General features: G+C 39.6%; 1 protein-coding gene across 1 annotated transcript in view; it reads right to left on the bottom strand.

Annotated features, from left to right (window-relative positions):
• Positions 1-22,567, bottom strand: part of TTLL5 (tubulin tyrosine ligase like 5) — a 123,628-nt gene that overhangs the window by 71,825 nt on the left and 29,236 nt on the right. Inside the window, 12 exon segments of the mRNA XM_036384352.2 lie at positions 1,661-1,807; positions 3,381-3,501; positions 7,495-7,786; positions 8,757-8,902; positions 9,834-9,872; positions 10,837-10,899; positions 11,512-11,603; positions 11,975-12,088; positions 14,903-14,944; positions 17,783-17,874; positions 18,584-18,645; positions 19,531-19,612. Coding sequence (XP_036240245.1) covers positions 1,661-1,807; positions 3,381-3,501; positions 7,495-7,786; positions 8,757-8,902; positions 9,834-9,872; positions 10,837-10,899; positions 11,512-11,603; positions 11,975-12,088; positions 14,903-14,944; positions 17,783-17,874; positions 18,584-18,645; positions 19,531-19,612 — 1,292 coding nt within the window.

The raw sequence follows: 22,567 nt of genomic DNA, 5'->3' as shown, positions 1-22,567 counted from the left end.
AAGCAGCAAATTGAGGGCTTATACACATACCAAAACCCCACTGCTTTAGCAAAGACTAAGAAAGTAAAACAATACAGCCTATGGCAAATGTGCTTATACATTGAAATCTACTGGAATAAATGATAAGCCTTTGTGGGTGAAAACAGGAGCAAATTTTCAGATACAAACGGTCTATTTTACACCAGTAGAACAGGCTGGCACTAGAGGTTGGATTGATCCAAATATATCTGTTCATTAGAAAAACCTTCAGACCTGTCTGAAATACCAGTACCAGTTTAAAAACTTTGTCTGACCAGACTTGACCTCCACTTCATTTTTTCCCGCTGTTACCCTGAGCATTCCCAGGAAAAAAGGGTCAGGTACATATTTTAAAACATAATTCAAGACAGGGAAGTTAAAGCCAGTTTGGGACATCTTTACCATTTACTGCTTAAGTAAATGTCTGGATAATATGTGATGGGTTTGACTTAATTTGCTGGAGCTGTATTATTCTGTGTCATTATAGCTGATATACAACAGCAAGTATTAAATTTGCCGTTTAATATGTTAAATCTACTCATATTAAATCTGAAGTTACAAGCCAATGAAAGAAGTCTGTATGCTGGAATCCAAAAACAAAAAGCCTCACAACAGCCTAACAGTTTCTCAAGGGATTAAACACATATGCCCTGAAACCTCAAGTGATATGTTCTCACTTTTTATGACTGAGAAAATATGTTTATGGACTGATTTATTACCAGCTACACAGCTTTATTTTGTGAATTTACTCAAGAGTTAGCAGAAAATCCTAATGTTTGAATACAATTTGACTGGAAATTATATCCAAAGCAGCTGCATTCTTTACTCACCACAGAGCCACTCAAGTGCTTTGTGGCTCCTCCTAACAGAGTACTTCAGTGACCATTAGGCATACAAGGCACTCCCTGGAACAGACCTGGTTCAATACCAACCCTGATTAGACAGATCAAGTTACCAGATGTCAGTTCTGACAAGGCAATGTAAGTGAACATCCTCTCCTAACGAGTAGAAGCTTGAAGGCCTCTGCACAGCTGGCCCTGAAAGCTGAATTTCAATTACCCTTGTTCTAACACTGAAGAAATGCTAGGGGGCAAAGGAAAGGGGAAGCTGTCCTTGCAGGAGGAAGATTAGGTTGAAACCACTATGCTAAGAACAACACCACCTACATCTAAAGATGTGAAAATTATTTAAATTAGGACCCACAACTCCTTTACACTGAGCATGCAGAGTACATTACTACAGATATGTAGCAGTCCCTCAGTATAGCAAGTAAATCGTAAAATACATATTTCATGCCGTTCTGTATAAAACAAAATATATTTAAAGAAGCCCCATAAAAATAAGAAGTAGGAAGAGGCATTACAAAGCATTAGAATCAAAGACAAGGCTAAGAAAAAGCACACTGCCAGTTAAATTCCACTTCATTTCACCACTTCTTTTTATGCACATAACTACTGGCCTGCATATATTATGTAATAATACCGTTGTCTATCTGACAATTTCAAGAAAGTACCATTGTTGGATGTACAGCTGCAAGCAGATCATGTAAATAACAGAAAAGTGCCTTTGAAACAGCCTGCACAAAACAGTTTGTAAGAAGAAAAGAGGAACCAGAAAACCCATTTCAAAAAGTGTAAGTCACCTTGTTGTAGCAGATGATGAACTCGCCCAGCTGGCGAGCCAGGATGCGCCGCCTGTCCGTCAGTCCGACGTGACGGCTGGGGAGCAGCAGCCTCAGAGACGGACGCAGGTTGCTGGCAGCTCGCTTCAGAAAGCGGATTATGAGGTCCTGCAAGCAAGAGATGGAGCTAACAACGTGCTGTCTGCAAGGTGTGGGGAGAAGAGAATAGAAATACTACAGCAGCTAAGGACTGGCAGGAACTATACACATTGTCCTGAGAAAATGAGCTGAAACTGGCAGGCAAAGGCATTCTGCAATATGCACTTTTAATACAGCCCTATAAATCCAATGTGGGGGAGAAAAACAGTGGTGTATCTTGCCTGAAGTGGGTCAGAATTTTGAACACTTAGGAAGTGTTTGTCTCAAAAGCATAGCAGATAAAGGAAAAAATAACCAATCAGCAAAATGCAGTGACACACCTGTAAAGTCCAGATCTTAGGAGAATGTTTCCAAAAACCCACATGCAATGTGTTAAAGGCAGCCTGTGGAAAGTGCACTGACATAAAACTCTCTCAGCAGTACCACAGGAAAGGGGATCTTGGTCAGATATCTCCACTACAGTGGGTAGCCCAATTTCATCATTTTTCAACTATATGCTATTGCCACATCCTCTCCATAGCACTAGACGTCTACATCTACAGCCATGTAATTCCAGTCCCTCACCATGTCTGTTTGACCTCTGGTGGGGAAACATATGGCAAGGCAGATCCTAAGGCAAGATGCATCCTGTGGGTGTTTTGAACCCTTTCTGTCTCGCCTCTGGATTTGCTTTTGCTTAGGAGCTCTGCTAATGCATAAATGAGCAGCCTCACAGCCAAACTATTGGATTTCACAGCTCGCCTCTCACTGCCATTACTCCAGGCTGGTTTGATCTGTTATTTTAAACATTATTCTTTACAGTACAGCAGACAAAGTGACTCTCAAAAAGCCCGTTTTAATTTCCACTTGGAAAGAGCAGAGGTAACATTTTCCACTGAGTTGAATGATTATTCTTGACACACAATTTTATCTCTGAACTACATTTTCCCTGCAACACACACTCAGTGAGAATATATGCAGAAAGCTCTAGAGCCTACTGTACAAAGCTCTTTTAGGAAGGTTTGTGAAAGGATCCGGGATAGCTGTGCTTTTTAAAATGCATACATATCAAACACAGGACTTCAAAATACTGCCTTGAAAAGTCTATCACTTTTGCCTTCTCTTCTCAGTGGCTTTTACTTTAATTTCCTCTATCTAGAATGCAAGTAAGATTCATAAACACAGATGTCTGGATATATTATAACAGTACATAAGAGAAAAAGCTTAACTGGGTACCTGCTCTATTTGAATAGACAAAGGCTTTGCTTAATGCAGCAGCACAAACCAGATCCTAACAAGTACTCTCAAAGAATCTTCTAGAGAAGAATTCAAGAGCAGGTAAGCTCAGAAATCTCAACATGAGATCTGAGGAACCTGAATGTCAACAGAGTCTAGTCATTAAGAGCTGTCTCTCATTACTCTGAGGTCTGTTAGCAGTCCTACCACATTGGTATATTAAAAATACAGCGCTGGGAGCTATACAAAGATGAACAACCATCATCTCAGTTGGACTTCTGTACTTGCAAGAATAGGAACTGACTTCAAAACTCTCAAGGTAGATTCCAACTTGGCTTCTCAGTCTGGCCAACACAAAGCTTCTTACCATTTGCTCATCCTCTTTGGCAGCCCAGGCAGGATTCTGGATCTGTTCGCCAGCCTCCTTCACCAGTCGGAGCTGAACGTGCCGTAGATAGGCAGAGAAAGCTGCACGAGCTTGAACTTTGCTGGGGAGAAAAAGAATCAACAGTTGTCTTCAGAACAGGAATGGGAAGAGTTACAGCAGTCAGGCACAGCTTAGGAACCAAAGTACAGTCAGCAAGGTCCTCCTAAGTGCACTAATGCTGAAGCTCAAAGAAAGGAGAACCCCTTCACCCTATCAGCATTTTCAAGCAGACCTTCAGTTCACCAAGATGGGGTGGTAAGTATTGCAGGAGGTACAAAAGATAATACACACTCTCTCAGATAAATTCTAAAAATGGAATGTTCTTCCTGCCTTTTACAGCCTTGGTTACTCTCCTCTAAAAGCCAGTAACATGGACATCAGCAAAACCATATTTTTAAAACAAATTCAAGGCTCTACTGGGCCTCTGTTTTCACAAACATTTTGAACACCACAACAACAGACCACAAAATAAACAAAGGGCTTGGTACTGGTGCCAGAGCTATAACAAAGGCCCTGCAATTCCCATTAGAAATGAAAGAATTAAATCTGTGAAAGTGAGCTCTTCCCCTGCTAGCTCAGGGATACAAGCCAAATTTCATTGAGCAAGGCACCACTGAGGAATGAGGGAACATCAGCAAAATCTGCTGTGCAGCTGGCTGAACATGTTGGGAAGCTGTAAGCATGAACTGAGAAGACTGGGAGGGACACAGCTTCTCATTCCCTCACAATAGTAGGCACTTTTGTATATGCATCTGTTGTGAGAGAAACTGCTGAAAGCTCTGCCTAATTCTGTTCATTGTCCTCTTGGTCCAAACCTTATCCTCAGACTTTCTGCTCTCCCAGCCTCTGCTCTTCCTCATTGTTCTCCCCACAGTTGCTAGAACCTTTTCATAAGGATATAGCAGCAGATTGGCCTTAGTGTCAGCAACAGATTTCCCTTTCTATCACAGGAAGTGTCCTAATATGCTCTGTAGAATTTTAAGTTTCATCTTAAATAAACTAGAGTTTTGAACCCATTACTTTCCTGAAATATTATTCCAGAACTTACTGTTCTAATAAATAGGAATCTCCTCTGACTGCCCAGCGCAGCTTCACTTATGAGCAGATTATAATTGCTTTTTCTTTCTCCAACATTGTCCTGTACCTTAAATATAATCCCTGACAGATCTCCCACCCTGAATGTTTTTGTTAACTGAGTTACATCCTTTCATAGTTTTCCTTTTATTAATGTGAACTATCCACATTTGCCAGTGTCCTCTAACAAAGCACCCACAATGGTGACATGATGAGACCAGCAGCTCACCTCCACCTGTGCTCCACTCACAATTTGCCTTCCATGAGTATGGGTGATACAATACTCCATATCAAGTCTCAGAAGTATGTCAAGTGATAAGCCCAGGAACACATTTGGTGTTTTCATGCATGCATGAGCTAGGACTTCAGAAACTTCCTCTGATCAACCAGCATGCAAGATATTTTTCCTTATAATTAATTTCTAGTTGATGAACACCCAGCTGACAGAACTTCTGGTGTAAATTATTACTTCTTATAAGCATCCCGTTGTACTTTGTGCTACCGAATTTCATCCTAGTTATATTATTTATATCCTCAAGGTCATCCAGTTTCTCATATGTAGTCCACTACTTTTTTCTCATGGTAATAACTCCCAAATATTTTCTATCAGCAAATTTCATTAGCACATTTGTACATTTTGTGTCATTATTGAATTGGTTATATAATCAGCCTCAGACCAATTCCTGAGGAACCTCACCATATTTTTTTCTACTTGTATTCTGCTTCTTACAAATATTCTCACATACTTATATAGTCCTTATGACTCCAGGTACACAAGTCCTTGAAATGCTATTAAAAACTCTGTGCAGCAATTAAGTCTTTCTGGTTTATAGGTCTAAAAATTTCAGGAACATTATGTTAGTGTTACACAGAAATCATACCATAGCAACACTTAGAGAGATCAATGCATCCATTTAGGTAAGAATTGAAGCTAAAATAAAATACATTGGAAGTATCCATGTATCGGCTTAATCATCAACTTTTGATGCTTTTGGAAGGTCACACAGGGCCAGAGAAGGGCTAAGCCAATGACAAGTGCACATCCTGTTAATAGCTATACTGCAGCAACTATACATGGTTACAATTTCTGTCTTTGAGGAACTTCAGTGAACTCCAGAATGCACAGCAGGCCTTGTAACACCTCTGAGCTCTGCATGCTACTAATCACTACATCTACCTTTTCTTTGTACATGTGTGGAACATTGGGAGAACTCTCTGAATCCCTGCTGAGAACTGATATGCTCTACATCAGGCCACCATGTATCAGAAAAAGCTCTCACCTTGGCTTTCTAGAGCTGCCAGTTTTGGTGTAGGTACAACTCAAACATCTCATGACCAGTTCAAGATTTGTGCTTGATAAGAAGCCCCCATTATCAACATCAGCACAATAATACAAGTCTTGGCCTGCACCTGAAATTTCTATGACTAAAAACTACAGAAGGCTTTTGTTTAACACTGCCTCTCCTTTTGTGGGGGTGATATTGAAACCTGAGGCCTTAAATTCAGAAACAAGTAACTTCCTTTTCATTTTACTTCCTTGGGAATAGCAGAGTTGGTGGAACATGATTTCTTTGACTATCATTTCTTTACCAGTAACGCCCAAAGTGTGGAAGGCAGATATTTCCTCATCAGGCTGACTAAAGGAGAGAAAAGTCCTACCACTTACAAAAACTGACTAGAATGGGCCTGGTTTCTCTTGGATGAAAATTTTATTCAGCTCCTCTGCCTGTTGAGCCCATAAGCAAAGCTTACATCAATGACACCCCAGATGGGGCCAAGCCCAACACAATCTCAGAACAAGAGGTCACCACAAGCCTTATACCCTTCTGTGGGGAATTCCAACAGTGCTGGGTGCTGAGCAAGATTCTGCCAGGAACATCAGACAGAGATTATGTTCTTGGCAGGAGCCACTTTTATATATATATATATATAGATATAGACACAGCATTGCTATGTTTATCCTCAAAAGAGGTTTCAGAATCTTCCCTGTCACAGCAGCAAATGTCCTTGCCACAATTAGACATCAGAACAATCCCCAAAGCTATTAAAAAATTCATAGTTTCTCCCAGAAACTAAACTAAGAAAGCAACAACACGAAACATTTTCTCTACCTCTATTTTTCACGGAGAACATAATGCTGCTTCTTGTCTAGAAGATATAAAGTCTTCCTACTCAGGTATATATGATCATCCTTTCTTTTTGTACTTTCTGTCCATCTGCAATTAGACAGTTTTGCTACCCACATTCAAGGGGAGGATCATATTTCAAAACATCTGGTTAAAACCTTGCTTGGTGTTTTTCTATAGAATCTCCTCCAGTACCTCTCTTTTTCCAAGAAAGAGTCATGCATCAGAACATAACTCTATTCCACACCGTCCTACTCAACAACATGCAATGAGATGTTTCAGCAATTTGTCATTCTCAACTTACTTCCTAATTTTGCTCTCAGAAGGCAATGACCTTGAGCAAAGATTACTACCAGAGGCAAAAATTCTATCATCAAAAATAAAAGCACAAAATGAGAAAATTAATTTTACAGAGAGACAGCACTGAGATACTCCTATCCAACCCTTCCTGGAGAATTTAACATATGTTTATAACCACTTCTTGGCAAATGCAAAGAATGAGAAGAAAAATATTAGAATTCAGTAGCAGACATCCTGCATTAAGGCAAAGAGGCATTTTAGAAGCCTGAGCTGACAAAGAACAGCTTACATCATCAGATTAAAGAACAGCAATGGAAACTATAGGGTCATGCTTTACACTGATCCAACGGGTCAGGCACTCAGGTAAACTGTCAGACTTTGCAATGGTCTCCCTTCTCTGCCAACAAGATGTTAAGGCAGCCCACAGTTAGACAAAAATCTATGCCCTTCTCTAGGGCCTTCTTATCCCTTCACATTCATAATGTGCATCCTCCATATTTTAACTCGTATTAGCTTCAAGTCAAAACTAGAGACAATATGCAGAAAACTCTCACCTCAAATTTCCTTGATTTTGAAGAATCTGAAGCAAGTTAAACTGAGATTTTGAGTCTGGTTTTTGCAGAAACAGCTTTTCTCCATTTCCAGATTTTTTGTTATGTTTTTTTGGTAACCTCTCCTTACAAGCAGTTTTCACTGAGTCAGAGAGCTTTGGCTTGTTTTTCACCTGGGTGTCCGAAAGAGAGCAAACACTTCTATCTACATCTTCATCTTCATCCTCATCCATCTCCTCTTCCTCCTCACCTTCCGTGTCTGACTTGAGGGACAGCTTTGTTGGTTCTGATGTGCCTGTAGCAGAGGAGAAATCACTTATGCTGATTAAGAAAAAAAGGAAGTGGAGAGGACTGTCTACTGCTTATACCCTTTGGTTTACCCCTAAACTCTTTTCTTTGAGAAAAGAGGAGGACCTCTAGGAGGACAGAACACTGCCATCTCAGAACACAATCTTAAGTATGACTGTTCTATATTATTCTGTCTTTCATCTTGTACATCAGTTGAGAAGCCCATTTTCCCAGTAATACAGAATATAGAAGAACACCAAGATTCTTGTTTTAGCCTTACAAATTAAAAAAGAATGCCCACACAAAATCAAAGAGGCAAAGACATTTTCCTCTATTTTTATCCTGATTCTTACATACATACTGACATACCTACACCCATACTTGATATATATATATACAAACAAATTTTTGTATGTTGTGTGTCAAATAAAACAAAGCTACAAAAATCTAAACTTCCACATGAGCCAATAAAGATCACAGAGCTTAACACGGCAGCAAAAACCATCTTATAACATCCAATCTCTCCTACTGCAGTCAGTATCACACAGCTATTAGAAAGAGTTTAGATAAAGGCAGGAAGAGTCACTTGTGGGGATCAGTCACCTCTGTACCCCGTTCCCAACAGCTTAAGAGTCACAGCTGTCTAGGAGAATCAGTCTGAAAGATCCCATCATTCTCTGAAAAGCTGAAGAATTACAGAGGCACACATACTGTTGAATTCTTTACCCAAAATGCAACAAACAAGCTCATCTCTAAATAAGCACTGATTACCTTTAATCATACACATGGGAGTGTGGGAAGGTGGGAATGAAATTCAAGGCACTAAACAAACAAGAAGCTCAGAACTAGAATGAAATGAAAACTATTAACATTTGAAACAGAACAACCCCATTCACGCACATTTCAAATGAAAAAGTCCTTTGCTTGCCTTTTTTTCTTTTTACCAGCTGCTCATTTAAATCTCTAGCCATGCATACCTAATGCTCTTGCCTGTGCTGCTCCAACCTTGCCATGGTACCGCCGCCGCTTCCGTAACTCCAGTGAAACGAGCTTCCTCTCATAAAAGAGAGCATGAGAGCCCACAACTTCCATCCTCCTATCCAGCCTTCCATGGAGACCTGCTCTGGGAAGCACAGTACACAGATATCCCTCAGTCTCCCTTTATCTTTCTCTCCCTGATAACACAAGAGACCAAACTTGAAGAAACATTCTTGCCGATACATGGAAAAAATATTTACCATCAGTCTAACTCTACTCTACTTAAGCCTGTAAATGTTTGAAGAGAGTCTTGTATGTACCCCACAGAACATCACCTCTCAAAGCTCCAAGACACACTCACCTAGTGTCAACACTTTCATGACTGAGCAGCCTCTGCCCACCATGCAACATCTCAGGGCACAATTAACAGAGGACATTGAAACAGTACAAAATAGAGAAGGGGAATGGCAAGAGAGCATATTGACATCAATCTGGTTGTCTGAACCATTTATGTAGACAGCTTGTTCTTCACTGATCAGATATAAGCATTTTAACATAATAAAAGTGGAAAATGCCAAACTTTCTACAAGTTCGACCTAAGACAAGGGATAAGGAGCCCTGCCAGATTCCAGAAGGGAAACATCAAAAGTAACAATTTTCTGCCAGTGCACAAAAATCCAGAAAAGTGCTCCCCATTATATAAGTGTAAACAAGCATAGAAAATGCTTATTGTTTCATTTATCTTTTCAGTTCTAACAAAGTGAATATATGAGTATATGAAGTCCAAATCCTTGTGCATTACAAGATCTTTCAAGAGAGCTCAATGATGAGGCTTATCTATATGGTAGGAATACCAAAATGAGAAGTGTATGAGGAGAAATTTTAAGATCCAATGAAAACATGAGCTGTCACATCTGGGTATATTCTTTTTGCACTGTATTTATGTTTCTGAAGTTATTTTCATGGATTTCAGGTAGGAAAGGTGTTGACTCACAACTTGGAAGACGAAGCTAAGGAAATCTAAATTTATAATAAATCCTACAGAGCACAAATTATTGAATTAAGAAGCTATTTACCGGGATCTTCCAGTGATGAACTCTCTTTTCGTCTTGCTCCTACATAGAGAAAAAGGTCAAAAATTACTCTCCGTACCAGATCAGCCTTGATTAAAAAGCCTTCCTAGTCTTTCACATATACAATGTCAAGACCATATTTACAGAATTACCTGTGAGTTCTATCTCAAAGAAGAAAAAAAAAAAAAAACAGTGCTCCAAAATAGGAGCCCTGAGCAGCTGTACTACAATTGATGCTTGCATTTGTCTGGCTTAAGCTGGAGAAGGCATAATTTAGAAGAACTCTTAATACACATCCCTGAACATACACAGAGAAAAAAATTGTACAGCACTGATGCTGGAAGAACTTCTGTAAATACTGTCTCCTTTCTCAGTCACCTTGTCTTTACTTGGTAGTTACTTCATAGTGGATTTCAAATTTGCACAAGAAGAAATGTTGATAAGGAAGGGCATTAAACACACAGTGAAAGACACTGCATACGACTCTCAGTGGAAGCTCAGCTAGTGGCATGAACTGTTCCAACCACCACCCAGAAAAAGAATCATCAAATCATGACTGCACAGATCAAGACACAGGGATACTAAACCACTGGAGAAGTCAATTTCAGGGCTTACTGTACATGAAGACAAACTTTAATGTGATTTGAAATTTGAAACAAAAGGTAAGCCAGGACCACCTATAATCCTTTCATAGAGAAAAAAATCATCTATGTGCTTGAAGTTTTTTCATGTCTATAGTAATATTAGTACTCCAATGATTCCCATGCCTTTTCAGTATTGTCCTTTTTGCCCTTGGTTTCAGAAAACACATAAACCAACATATAAATATCTGACCAACACATGAATATATGACCAACAATCATTTGCACACTAGAGAAGAGATGCACAATTATCAGCACTCCTATAAATCCCAGACTTGTGTTTATAACATTGGATAAGTGAGGAATCAATCCTTTTTGTACTGTTTGTGCCCTTTACCTCTCTCCCAAACAGAGAAGCTTTCTACCTGTCCTTAAACAGACGTGTAGCCAGCATGTAGTTCATTGATGTCTTATGCTCTAGAAAAGATCTAGGAAAAGGAAAAAGAAAAAATAGGATTATCAAGACAGAGCTCAATTCAATGAAAGGCAGTACAGTGCAGAAATAAATGGCCTCTAAAACATATCCCAGAAGGGGATTCAGACAACATGCTGGACCACAACAGAAAAGACAAAAGGAGGAGAGCTATCATTTCTCAGCTGAAGTTCCTGGTGATGCAAGAGAGAGAGAAAACATTACAGACTGGAAAAATAAACTTAGAAAACTCTAATATAGTATAACTTTCAGAAGGAGTGAGTCCTATATGGCATTTATGGCCTAATGACAAGAGTGCACATGCACAGCTTGAGGATGTAAAAGTAGATGGCAAAAATCTGAAAGGAAGACATTTTTATTATAACAGAAAAGCAGTACCAGAAATAATGTCCAACAGCTTTTCATGGGGTGCAGTTATGTAAAGCAGCAGCTGATCCCTTTTTCTGAACAAGGGATCAGAAAAAACAATATTCAAGACTAAAATAAACTTTGCCAAAACTTTTAATACCTCTTTTTAAATGCCAAGATAGCTGATCTACACATTTCTAACACAGAACATTCCTCAACATGGAGCATCAGTGCCATCCTATCAGATTTTTATTCTTACCCATAAAGGTCCCATGTTAATGGGGTAGGGAATATCCGGATGAAGCCTCCTCTCCGTTCATTTTCCTCCCTCACTCGTCGAAGAACTTTGATCTGATTAAAAAGAAAAATAGAGAACAGTCAGCAAAATAGATAACAATGAAAAATAAACCTTCCAAAAATCTCCAAATTTCAGAAAACAAGACTATTCAGTCCTGCAAATGGACTGAGTAGATAATGATATCCTTAAGGAATTCTGTCTTGCATTTAAATTTGGAAGGAATCTATCACTGCTTCAAGCACATCTCTGCTTGGCATGATTGAGGGCAAGGGCAATACAAGCAGTAAAACTCAAATGCTGTTTCAAAAATTACTCTTCTTCTGTCACATTTTTCATTTACATTCACTTGCCATTTGTTGAGCAAATAGCCCCACATACTGCATGAAAGCCAAGGTAAATAAAACCTATTTAATAGCCTCCTTACCTCCTCCATGGAGAGGCCTAGCATAGAGCTGCTGTGCCTTCCTGCTGCCTTTTCCCTGCCTAAGGGCATCGAGCTTTTCACTTCAGCATCGCCAGCAGACAGAGGACGGGTATGCTGTAGAGACAGTGTGAATCCAGATTTTTTTTTTTCCTCTCTCAATTTTCATATTAAAAAAAATTACATTCAACTTCCAGGACCCCATTCCTAGCAGGATCTACACTTCAGAGCACTACAGCCAGAATTCACAATTCCACACCCTAGCTGTTGAAGAGTCCACAGCCTAAATGTCACTACATGCGAGTATTCAGATTCTTAGATTTTAGCACAGCAGCCACAATTCAGGCATCACTGCCAGTATTTACACCTCTGGCCCCTTCTGGAAAAACAGGAGGCATACCAAAAAACAGCAAAGTCAGAATGTCATACAGGAAAATCCTCACCCAAGGGGCACTGGAGTCAGCATTCACAAGAACCAAATACATTTGGATTCACACATCAATGGTAACAGAACCATGATTCTCTGTTCTAGCTGTGTTGCTATACTAGAACAGCAGAACTGTGATTCCCCGGTGAGATAAAAGCTGCAGGGAAAAGTTCACCGCCTGTTATTCTTTTGTTGCTATACTGCTGAATTTCAACTTGCTACTTCTCACACTTAACAGACACATTCTGCAGATGTACACAGATACATCATGCAAATTTGCATATATATGCAAATTTTTTAAAATAAGCAATAATTTGCAGACAATGTCACTAAGCTTATTTTCAACCTCATGGGTAGTCCTGGCCAATTCTAACAAAAGAATAGGAATTCAAAATGTCTTCAAATCATCAGGATTATAAAATTTTAAAATCCAAGCAAGAAAAATCTTTTAACTTGCTCTCAAGTACATTTAAGATGGTCTTCGGCTCAGTTTAGATAAACTACCTCTGCAAAAACAGCACTAAAAGAGTCTACTGAGAAGGTCTCAAGCATTTTTACTAAATTCAAAAGTTTATTTTAGCTTTATACTGAGCAAAGAATACACAGAAAGCCTTAATCTAGAAAGAAGAGAAAAACATGACAGAAACCTTAAGATGGGTAAGTCCAGGGAAATATCCCATACCGCTCAGACACACAAAAAAAATTCCATGGCAAGATCAGGAAGCATCTTTATTTGTAAAGACTATGGGAATTTAATTCCATTCTCTCCATTTCAATAGAAATGAGAAGCGGCTACTCAGAATCTGTAGATGAAGCAACAGCAAAAGCAACAGGCATTGCACTAGAATAGGTAATACTGCAGTGATTGGCACAGAAAAATACAAAGAAAAAACAGACATAGCAGATACCAGCTGTAACATTTTGTTAAGTCTAACTAATTAAAAAGATAAGAGAAAACAAGACAATCTGGATGAGAAGGCAGGAGACACAAACATCTGTAGAAGAAATAAAAATGCCAGAAATCAAACAGGTTTGCCTGATGATTTGGATGGCACTAAGTTTTAGAAAGAAAGACTTTTAGTCTTTCTTTCTAAGCTTCCTTCCATTTCTAATCCACAGCTCAAAAATGCTGCTTAACAACTTTCTCTAAAACCTGAGAGGTAACCTTCTCTTAAAAACCATTTCTCATTTCCTGGCACTACCATAACAATCCATCATCATGTGAGAACTGCTGTTCCAAGAGAATATTACAGGAAATTCTTCAATCTATTAAATTACCTGCTTTACTAAAGGAAACACTTCAATGAAATCATTTCATTGTCTCAACACAACAGAGATGATTGCATTAAATACAAAAGTAAACGTATGTCTACGTATCGGGAAGCTCTGACTCCTCCCTGAGAGCAAAACTACATGGCTGTCAAAATTTTAGAGAAAACTCTCTTTGCTGGACTTCCTGCACAGTTTTTTCCATGTTTCACTACAGAATACCCTCTGGCTGTAGCACAGAAATGTCTCCAATTTCAGAGATCTTGTTTCCTCTTTGACCCAGCTTATCTATACAAGTATAGATAAATCCAACCACTCTGGTATATCTCCAATTCTGCAAGTATCCTTGGTTCCCAAATCATGATTCTAATTTAATAAGCACTGACAGCAGTTGGCACAAAGATCATTCCTGTTCTCTACAATACCTTGTAATTCAGTAATACTCTTTCCTCTGAGCCTCAGCTAAACTTACTCAGAATGACAAACAGCAGGGAATAGACTGAATTAGGTTCTCAAGATGATTCCATCTACTTTTTCTTCCTGATGGGGAAACCCCATTAAAAAAATAATAATAACTCCTACTACATTTGTGCAGGAAGCCCAGCAGCAAAATAATGCCTAACATGTCTCCACGTGGCCAATAGCTTAGAATTGTAAACTAATTTTGATTTGTCTATATGGTTTGCAAGAAGGGTTAGAAACATAATACTTAGAAAGGTAGATCAGTCTCACTAAGGCTAAAAATAGTCCCATATTTTTCCATTAACTTTAAGAAATCCTTCTTTTCTCTGCATCTATTTTGACCCAGTTCACTCTCAAACTTTTGCAGTGTCCTTCAGAGGACTGTCTCAAAGAAAATGATTACTTCTCCTGTAGGGCCACCTGAATTTTGTCAGCACAGATTCTCCTGTGCTTACCTTATCATTCAGACTTATAGTCTTAAAAACTTTGAGGGATTTGATCCAGCTGATCTTGACTCTCAGCAAGCTTCACCTACTTTTTTTTAAGCTACTAGAAGCAATGTAAATATTTTTTCAACATTTGTTTTTGCTGCATGGAAACATGCTGGTGCCATGTCCTCTTCTCATGTTGACTTCCCTCTCACCCCCATCCCCCTGCCCCAGGCTACTCAAACTGTAAAATATATTTGGGGATTAACAATGCCAAAAGCATTGCACACAATAACATTTGAAAGTGTAGCCCTTACATGGGTGATGGAGCTGAAGGGTACTTACTGATCTGCTGTTTGCTCTTTGTGACTGTGCAGACACAGGACGCTGCAAGAGACACACAAAGAGAATAAAAATCTTGTGTTCTCCAAGACACTATGATCCCTGCCTGACTTGTTGAGGACTGGCAAGTACCCTAAACAAAACAGTATAAGCAAAGGGTGGTGAGGCACTGGAACAAGTTGATCAGAGAAGCTGTGCCAGCCCTGGAACTGTTCAAAGGCAGGTGGATGAGGCTTGGAACAACCTGGTCTAGTGGAAGGTGTCCCTGTCCAAGCAGTGGGGTTGGAACTTGATAATCTTTAAAGTACTTTGCAATCCAAAGCACTCTATGATTCTATGATAACTGAAGTCCAGAGATAAAGCTAACCATCTCTTATATCTCCCTCATATCCTGCACAAATGTATCCTGTCCCCATTCCAAACACAGCATTCATTCTAAGCTCAGATGTGCTCAACTGTGAAGAATGCACCTGGCCATAAGGTTTCCAAAAGCAAACTGAACTCAACTATGATAAGCAAAATTCGTATTTTTGTAAAGTAAGAGTCACCCATATAAAAATATTTAACAGCTATGCATCAAGGAGAAAGAGGTGCTGTCAAGTAAGATTGTTCACAGAACAGAGGGAGGAAAAAAGTAAAAATGCCGTAGTTTTGCAAGTACTTTCATTTAAATATATCAACAATATTTCAGTTCTCATGGAGAAAAAAGATACTACTTAACATTCTAACACAGGTGTAGAAACATCAGAATGTCAAGAAGTACCCTGTATTACTTACCTGGTATCAGGCCTACAAGTCAAACCAGTTTAAGAACAGGTTCAAAAGAAAACAAATCATCAGAGCTGAGATTTTTCTTGCCTTCAGTGGTATTCAGAGTGTCTTCCTCTTTTCCAACACCCAAGAGGAGAAAATGGTGGAAGAAAGGATTCTCAGGAGACCTATCTATCATTTCTAGCTGTACTACTGACAAGTTCCTCTCTACAGTTGGCCTACTCAAAACAGATCAAGGTCCCTCCATTGCTTACAATTAACTGAAAGAGCTCCAACCCAAATCCACAAGAAGTTACAAAGGAAGCAGCAAAATTGTTGATTTCCCTAGAGGGAGAAATGCTCAAAGAGCCAAACCAAAGAAATTGCACAAGAAACTTGCAGTCCAGTCTGGTGAAACTCAGAAAAGAGAGTAACCATCTCAAGATAGTTATTCAAGAGCACTCTCAAGAGTACAGGCACCAACAGTTCTTTTTCAAGCAGCAACTTTTACAATGATTAAAAATGGCCTATGTGAATGATCAAAACTTAAGACATCATGAAGGTGGTATGAAAAACCAAAAGATTACATATAGCCTTTGCAATAGAAAATTGGAACAGGTATTGAAAATCCAAAAATCTGAGATAGAACGTATTCAGCAAAGAACAAGCTAAAACATTCTGGGACCATGGAAAGATCTAAACACCTATCTAGCCATGGGATTTCCACTTAGGTACTTAAGAAAAAAAAATGCTGTACAACTATCACTGCATTACAAACCTGCTCCTATTAAGCATAGGATAAGTTAGGGGAACCACCTAATCCTGTCTCATAATCAATGCACTGTCATATGAATCTTTGCAATTTTCAACTGGCCAGCCTTACATCTCTTTGTGGGTATTTGTTAAGCAAAGCAAAGTTGAAAGCCTCATTAAAATTCAATTCTTTACACCAGCATAATTTTCTGAGACTGTCTTGTATAATTTTGTCAAATCATCAGGATCCCATTACTCTAAGAAGGGTAATTCTTTTGAATGGTTTCTAATTTATCTCACGTACCCTTTGTCTGCTACAAAGAGCACCTATACAGTCAGAGTGATCTGTATTCAAGGCACTATTATATTTGTCTTAGAAGTTTCAGACTCAGACATGCATCCTAAAGACACTCAAATCTCATCGTACCAGCTATTCACCTCTCTCAGTGACTAAAGACTCTTGAGTTTTACAAGAGACAAAACATTGCAATTTCTGTGAGCTTTCCCTATACCAAAATGGAGAGTGTCTTGGTACACTGTCACTGAACAAAAATGCCTTGTCATTTCCTAACTGAACTTGAGCTACACAGCCATGTTGCATGTCCATCACAGCACCACCAGCTGCAGAGATGTCAAAGAACACCATCTGCCTATTTGCCTGAGGAGAAATGAGTTGAAAGTCCAATGATGTAACAGATCTCCCTGCCCTTTGTGAATGCTCTATTTCCACAGATATTTATGGAATCCATTTCATAGACAAAAAGAGATGGAGAACAACTGTCCTTTCACATTATAGTGCTGAGAAAGCACTACCTCAACAGAAAAGACATGGGGCAGTCACAGCAAGATACATGAGGCCTCAGTCCAATGATCCATGGGAAAGAGAGATTCCAAAAGAGAATGGGAAAGAAGCCTTAAACTTCAAATGCAACAAGTTTTTTACCTAGGAGAAGGTCTTGGAGAGACATTCATAAAGCTCCAGGGTCCTGTAAGCTTGTTGTCCACAACAAAATCAAAGTGGTTGAACAGCCCAGAACACAGGTGTGTCCCCTGAGAACCACAGAATGGTTTGGGTTGGAAAGACCTTAAGGGTTATCTAGATCCAACTCCCCTGCCACGGGGAGGGAAGCTTCCAGTAGAACAAAGTGCTCAAAGCCCCATACAGCCTGGTCTTGAACACCTCCAGGGATACGGAGTCCACAAACTCTTTGGGCAACGCGTTTCAGTGCCCCACCACCCCTACAGTTAAAGATTTCATCTTCCATAGTTATGCTAGAAATCCAGATAATCTCACTCACTGCCTCTCTCACTCATGAGTCAAATTCTATGAGAATGACTTCCTCCCATGCTCCTCAGCCAGGGCCTGTAAAATTCACTTACCTGCAGCTTCTGGTATGGATTTCTTCTGACAGATTCAGACGAATGATAAATGCTCCGGCTTGACCGCTGGCCTGGGTCCTGGCATACAAAGCCTATGGGCACCAAGAGCTGCATGAGAACTTGAAGACAGACAAACCCTGAAAGATGAATCTAGCATTTCTGTTCACAATCTCAGTCTATACATGACCTTCTTGTCCCTCCCCAAGGACCAATAAGGATCCTTTTCTTTTTTATACCTTGCTTTGTTTAATCCTAAACTGTAATTGCATTACATTTTTTGAACAAAAACTTGCTTCAAGACCAAGTACTTAAATCAATAAATGAGTTACTGAATAGCAGCACTGAATCAGTTACTAATAGCAGAGATAGACTTGGTTTTTTAAACAGCTGAGCAGAATACCTGATGACAATTTTACTTCTTTCACTACTAAGGCAAATTGCATCAAGCAACTTAATCAAGATGTAAGGGACACTGTGCTCTAGACAGTACTCCAAGTCTAGTCACCCAACCAAAACTGACACATTCAACTTAAAAAATGCATGAATACTAACTCTGAAAGCTAAAGAGAGCAGTGTCTTCAAATACCAAATTAGGGACTCTTAAAACCACCTAAGCATCACAAACAGATGATTATTCTGAAGTTGAAATGTCCATAAATCACTTCTCAGTGCTAAATACAGCTGCTCTCCTTAACTAGAGGTCACATCTATTATACTCATCTAGTAACATGCAACTCATAAACCTACCTTTAACTGGTTTTAAATGAGGGAAAGACTGAAAGATTTTTTCGTTTCACTCACCTACAAGAGTGAACATATCTGAAAGCATGCTAGCTTTGATCTTCAGGTCCAAAGGAGCATCACTGTCCCCACATGCAACAGAGGATAATAGGAATTATTTGTCTGGCATTAAATGAGAGGAATGCATCAGCATTTAGTATATCTTTCAATATAGCTTCCTTGCCTTCTTAAAACAGGTAAAAACAAGAAGAAAATTAGGTGATTTTCACATACATAGGTAAAGATCAGAGAGCAATGGCTTAATCTGTTTATCCTTTTTCCACAACTTGTAGTGTCCTAATGGAGACACATACAGCTTTGTTTAACCTCTTAGGGCTAGAAACTTTTTCTTTGAATGTATGTATGTTACATTTCATGAAGTAGATAAAAATTACTGTTGTAGAAGTCTTAAAAACCACACTTAACTATGCCTCTTCCACATAAAGTTATAGCTGAGAGACCTACCAAAATAAATCCTCAATTTCCATTAGAGCATGAGGGTCAGCATAAGGGCCAAGTCAACACTCACTCTTTAGAATTTATCTGATTAGAGTACTAGACTGAGCCCAAGAACTCCTCTACATACTCAAGTAAAGTGTAACTGATTGAACTCTGCTTGGACTCCAAAATCTAAAAGCTTCTATCAGCCAAGAAGATTGAAATCCAACACAATCATCTGACAGAGCTCCAAATTTATCTATAATGAGAGATTATGAACCATTAACAGTGACAATGGAAGAGAAATAATTAAAAAGTAAATGGAAACCCAACTGGGCTCTTTCAAAACCTATTGCTGCAGTAAGTTTGTTTATCCAAAGGAAAAAAGCAAAGGAGTATCCTCTCTGCCAATCAGCTGTGGAACAAGATCTGCAGGCATCAGGAAACCATGCCCTCCTTGGACCACATGTTTCCAAGACAACCATCTCCAGCAACAGTCCCTGCCTGATATTAAATTGGGAATCACTCACCAGGCCAATGATGGGGACAGGTTCACTTCCAACAGCCAGGGTTTCAGAGTGTCATCAATAAGGACATCAAAACCATAGAGCTCTGAGAACACAGCAGACACTAAGTTTACCTCACTGCATCTTTAAACATTCACATAAGGTCCAACATTAGTTTCTACCAGGTCATTTCTATCTAAATTATATATGTTAAATCCAGTAAACTCTCTAGGGATGAACAAATAATAACATTCCTCAAGTGGCAATTTCACATCCTCAGAATTAAACTTAAATATATTCTGCCCTGGCAGCAGGGGGGAACAGGGGAACAAAAATATTAGGAAAGTATTATGTAGAAAAATAAAAATCTCTTTACTGCTCACAAGCTGTAGTTCATACAGAACTCTACTACTTGCTTTCACATAGAATTGACACAAGAATAGCAGGTTAAATCTACTTCTTCCACCGGATCCTGGAAACAACAATATTTCATTCTCCTGTCCACTTTTTAATCCCTTTATTCATTGTTCCAGTCAGCTAGAGAAAATCTTGCTTCTTTCAAGCATCAGCTTCTTTTTAATTATTCTTGTATGTTTTCTGCAACATCCCATGGGGTTACAGCAGACTTCTCCTCAGCAACTCCATCTACATGGACAACCTCCCATAATTTTTTAGCTTATTGATAGCTTGCCACTTTGAAGCAAACCACAACAGAAATATCTTTTCCTTAGTTTCTAAAACAGTCATAACATATTACATCTGCTATATGTGTTCTGCTCTGCACAGGTCAGATGGGAGCCAGCTTCCCATTCCAAATCTGATTTTACTATTTCACTCTCTATACAGGTTTTCTCTAGTTTGGAAAGAGTTGCAAGAAGGATGCACAAAGATGAGTGTAAATCAGAAGCTGGCATTAATGCAATTCCTTCCTTCAGCATTAAGAAATAGACTTTGTAATCATCAGGGAACTTAAACTTTTTTTTTTTAAACACCACAAAACAAGGTAATGGCAGAGAAGGATTTTCATGGAATTAACCAGTTCCCTAGTGCCTGAAATAAAAGCAGAAGAACTTCTTTGCCATGTTTCTTTCCTTTAATTCTGGCCCTGGCCTTTTGTCGCCTGCCTGACGTTGATGCTGGCTCTGGGGAGCTGGACTGCTTGACAAGATCTTCCTATGCAGGCAGCTGTGCAAAAGCTCATGCAGCTTAAAATGGGAAGTCAATGAGCTAGGGTCAGGGGGGAGGCTTGGAAGGGGGGAAATGGCAGAACAGTGAACATTGCCTGCTCACTCTTCTAGAGTCTGTAGCCAGACATTGAATGGGAAACAAAAACAGCAGAGAGTTAAAGAACTGGTTCACTCCAAAGAAATGAGGCTGAATCTACATTTTGCTCTCTTGCTCCCCAGACAGGGATGGCTGCGGTAGAGGGAAAAGGAGAAGGTGGGGATAGTAAGTGTAAATATTAGCAAAGCATTTTGACCAGGAGAAACTTCCGAATGACTTTAATACATTTCAAAATACAGTCTCAGGTTTGGTGAAGACCCATGACTATTAACAGCACAGAAAACTCAGCAGCTCGTGCCCAAGGCAGAGAAGCAATGAGTGGGCCTGCAGCAGCTGCTGGTCTGCAGCCTCCCAGCCCCAGGCAGGAAGAAGTGCATTTTGTTTTGACTAGCTCCTGCTTCTTTTGCTGCTGGCCATTCCCTTCCTTGGCCCCTTGGAGGCCCTTTCCTAGTGTTTTGGCTTCTCTGACTTTGTGCTCCTCTCCCACACAATTCTCTTGCAAATTGCTGGCTCTTTAAAGCTCCATCTTTCCCACCCAGTTAGTCATTCTGTCCATTTTTTCAAATACACATGGGAAACCTTTTGACCTCAGCTAGCTTTAACCATGCTGCTGGAGCTTCGCATTCCTTTCCCTTGTGTCTGCCTTATTTATTAGGACAATAAGTTCTTCAGGGTATCCCTGTTGACTCAATTCCATTGTTAAACACAGATTCTAAAGCCACTCGCAATGACTTAGGGTCTCCTAGGAAGTCTCCATTGTTGCTCTGTAATGCCCCAAGTTTCACATATTCTGAGACATGTCTACAAGCCCTAGACAGATGTCTCTGCTTGCCTCACGGCATCAGGAGCTACATAATATCCACGTTCTGGCAATTGAATCAAGCCTCACAGATTCCATGCAAGGCTTAGCACAAAGATCTGCTCAGAACAGTCAGAAGTTTACTCAGAAATATCTTGTTGCCCTCTACCACATCTGGAAAATGTACTTCCTAGATAAAACACAGTAGTCACAGTACCCCTTCCACTGTGAAACTCCACTACCACTTGAAAAAATAAATACACAGGCAGGACAAAGATGTGGAGTCACATGATAGGATATTAATAGGATAATTAAAAGTATATCCTCTGCAATTACCAAATTCAGCAAGGCTGCCATTTCCCTCTGCAGAGAGGGTAAAGAGAACGACTGAAAGAGCAAAGCATATCTCATACTGTGGCAATGCTAGGTTCATGACAAGCCACCTAGTGCCACTACTGTTATAAGGGAAGAACAGAAGAAACTAAGATACCAAGTTTCCATAGTGCCTTCTCTTGCTACGAGAATCCACAATAGCATGTTTCACCCCTAAGGTTTGCTAAAGACTGGAATTATATCAGGAGGTACCAACTGTTTCCAAGACTCAGCAGGAACAGCCTGCCTGCTCCTTCTCTAATGCCCAAAGAGAATTCACTGCTGACTGAGCTTCCCACTCCCAAAAGAAGGCCTAGCTTCAGTGTGCAGTCTAACAGCAACAGATCAGCCAGAGATTTTTTTGCCAATGACATTATCTAAGACTAAGACAAAGGCTAGAGAGATAGTCTCAGGCTTTTCGGTTCTGGTAAACTCCCATGTATTCCAAGTTTATCTTACAATCCTCTCCGAGACTGCACCAGCACTCTCTTTTACAAAATATCCCCAAAGAATTTGTTATTCTCTCTAAGTACAGAAACTAAGTCACAAGTGATAGCACAGTAGCATAAAGAAATTTTTCATGTTTTTCCACAGCGTGAATAAGCT

This window comes from Molothrus ater, chromosome 6, assembly GCF_012460135.2.
Source record: "Molothrus ater isolate BHLD 08-10-18 breed brown headed cowbird chromosome 6, BPBGC_Mater_1.1, whole genome shotgun sequence".
In the NCBI taxonomy this organism is placed as follows: Eukaryota; Metazoa; Chordata; class Aves; order Passeriformes; family Icteridae; genus Molothrus; species Molothrus ater.
Note: the sequence above shows the minus strand (reverse complement) of the source record. Positions and strands in the feature narration are given on the sequence as shown.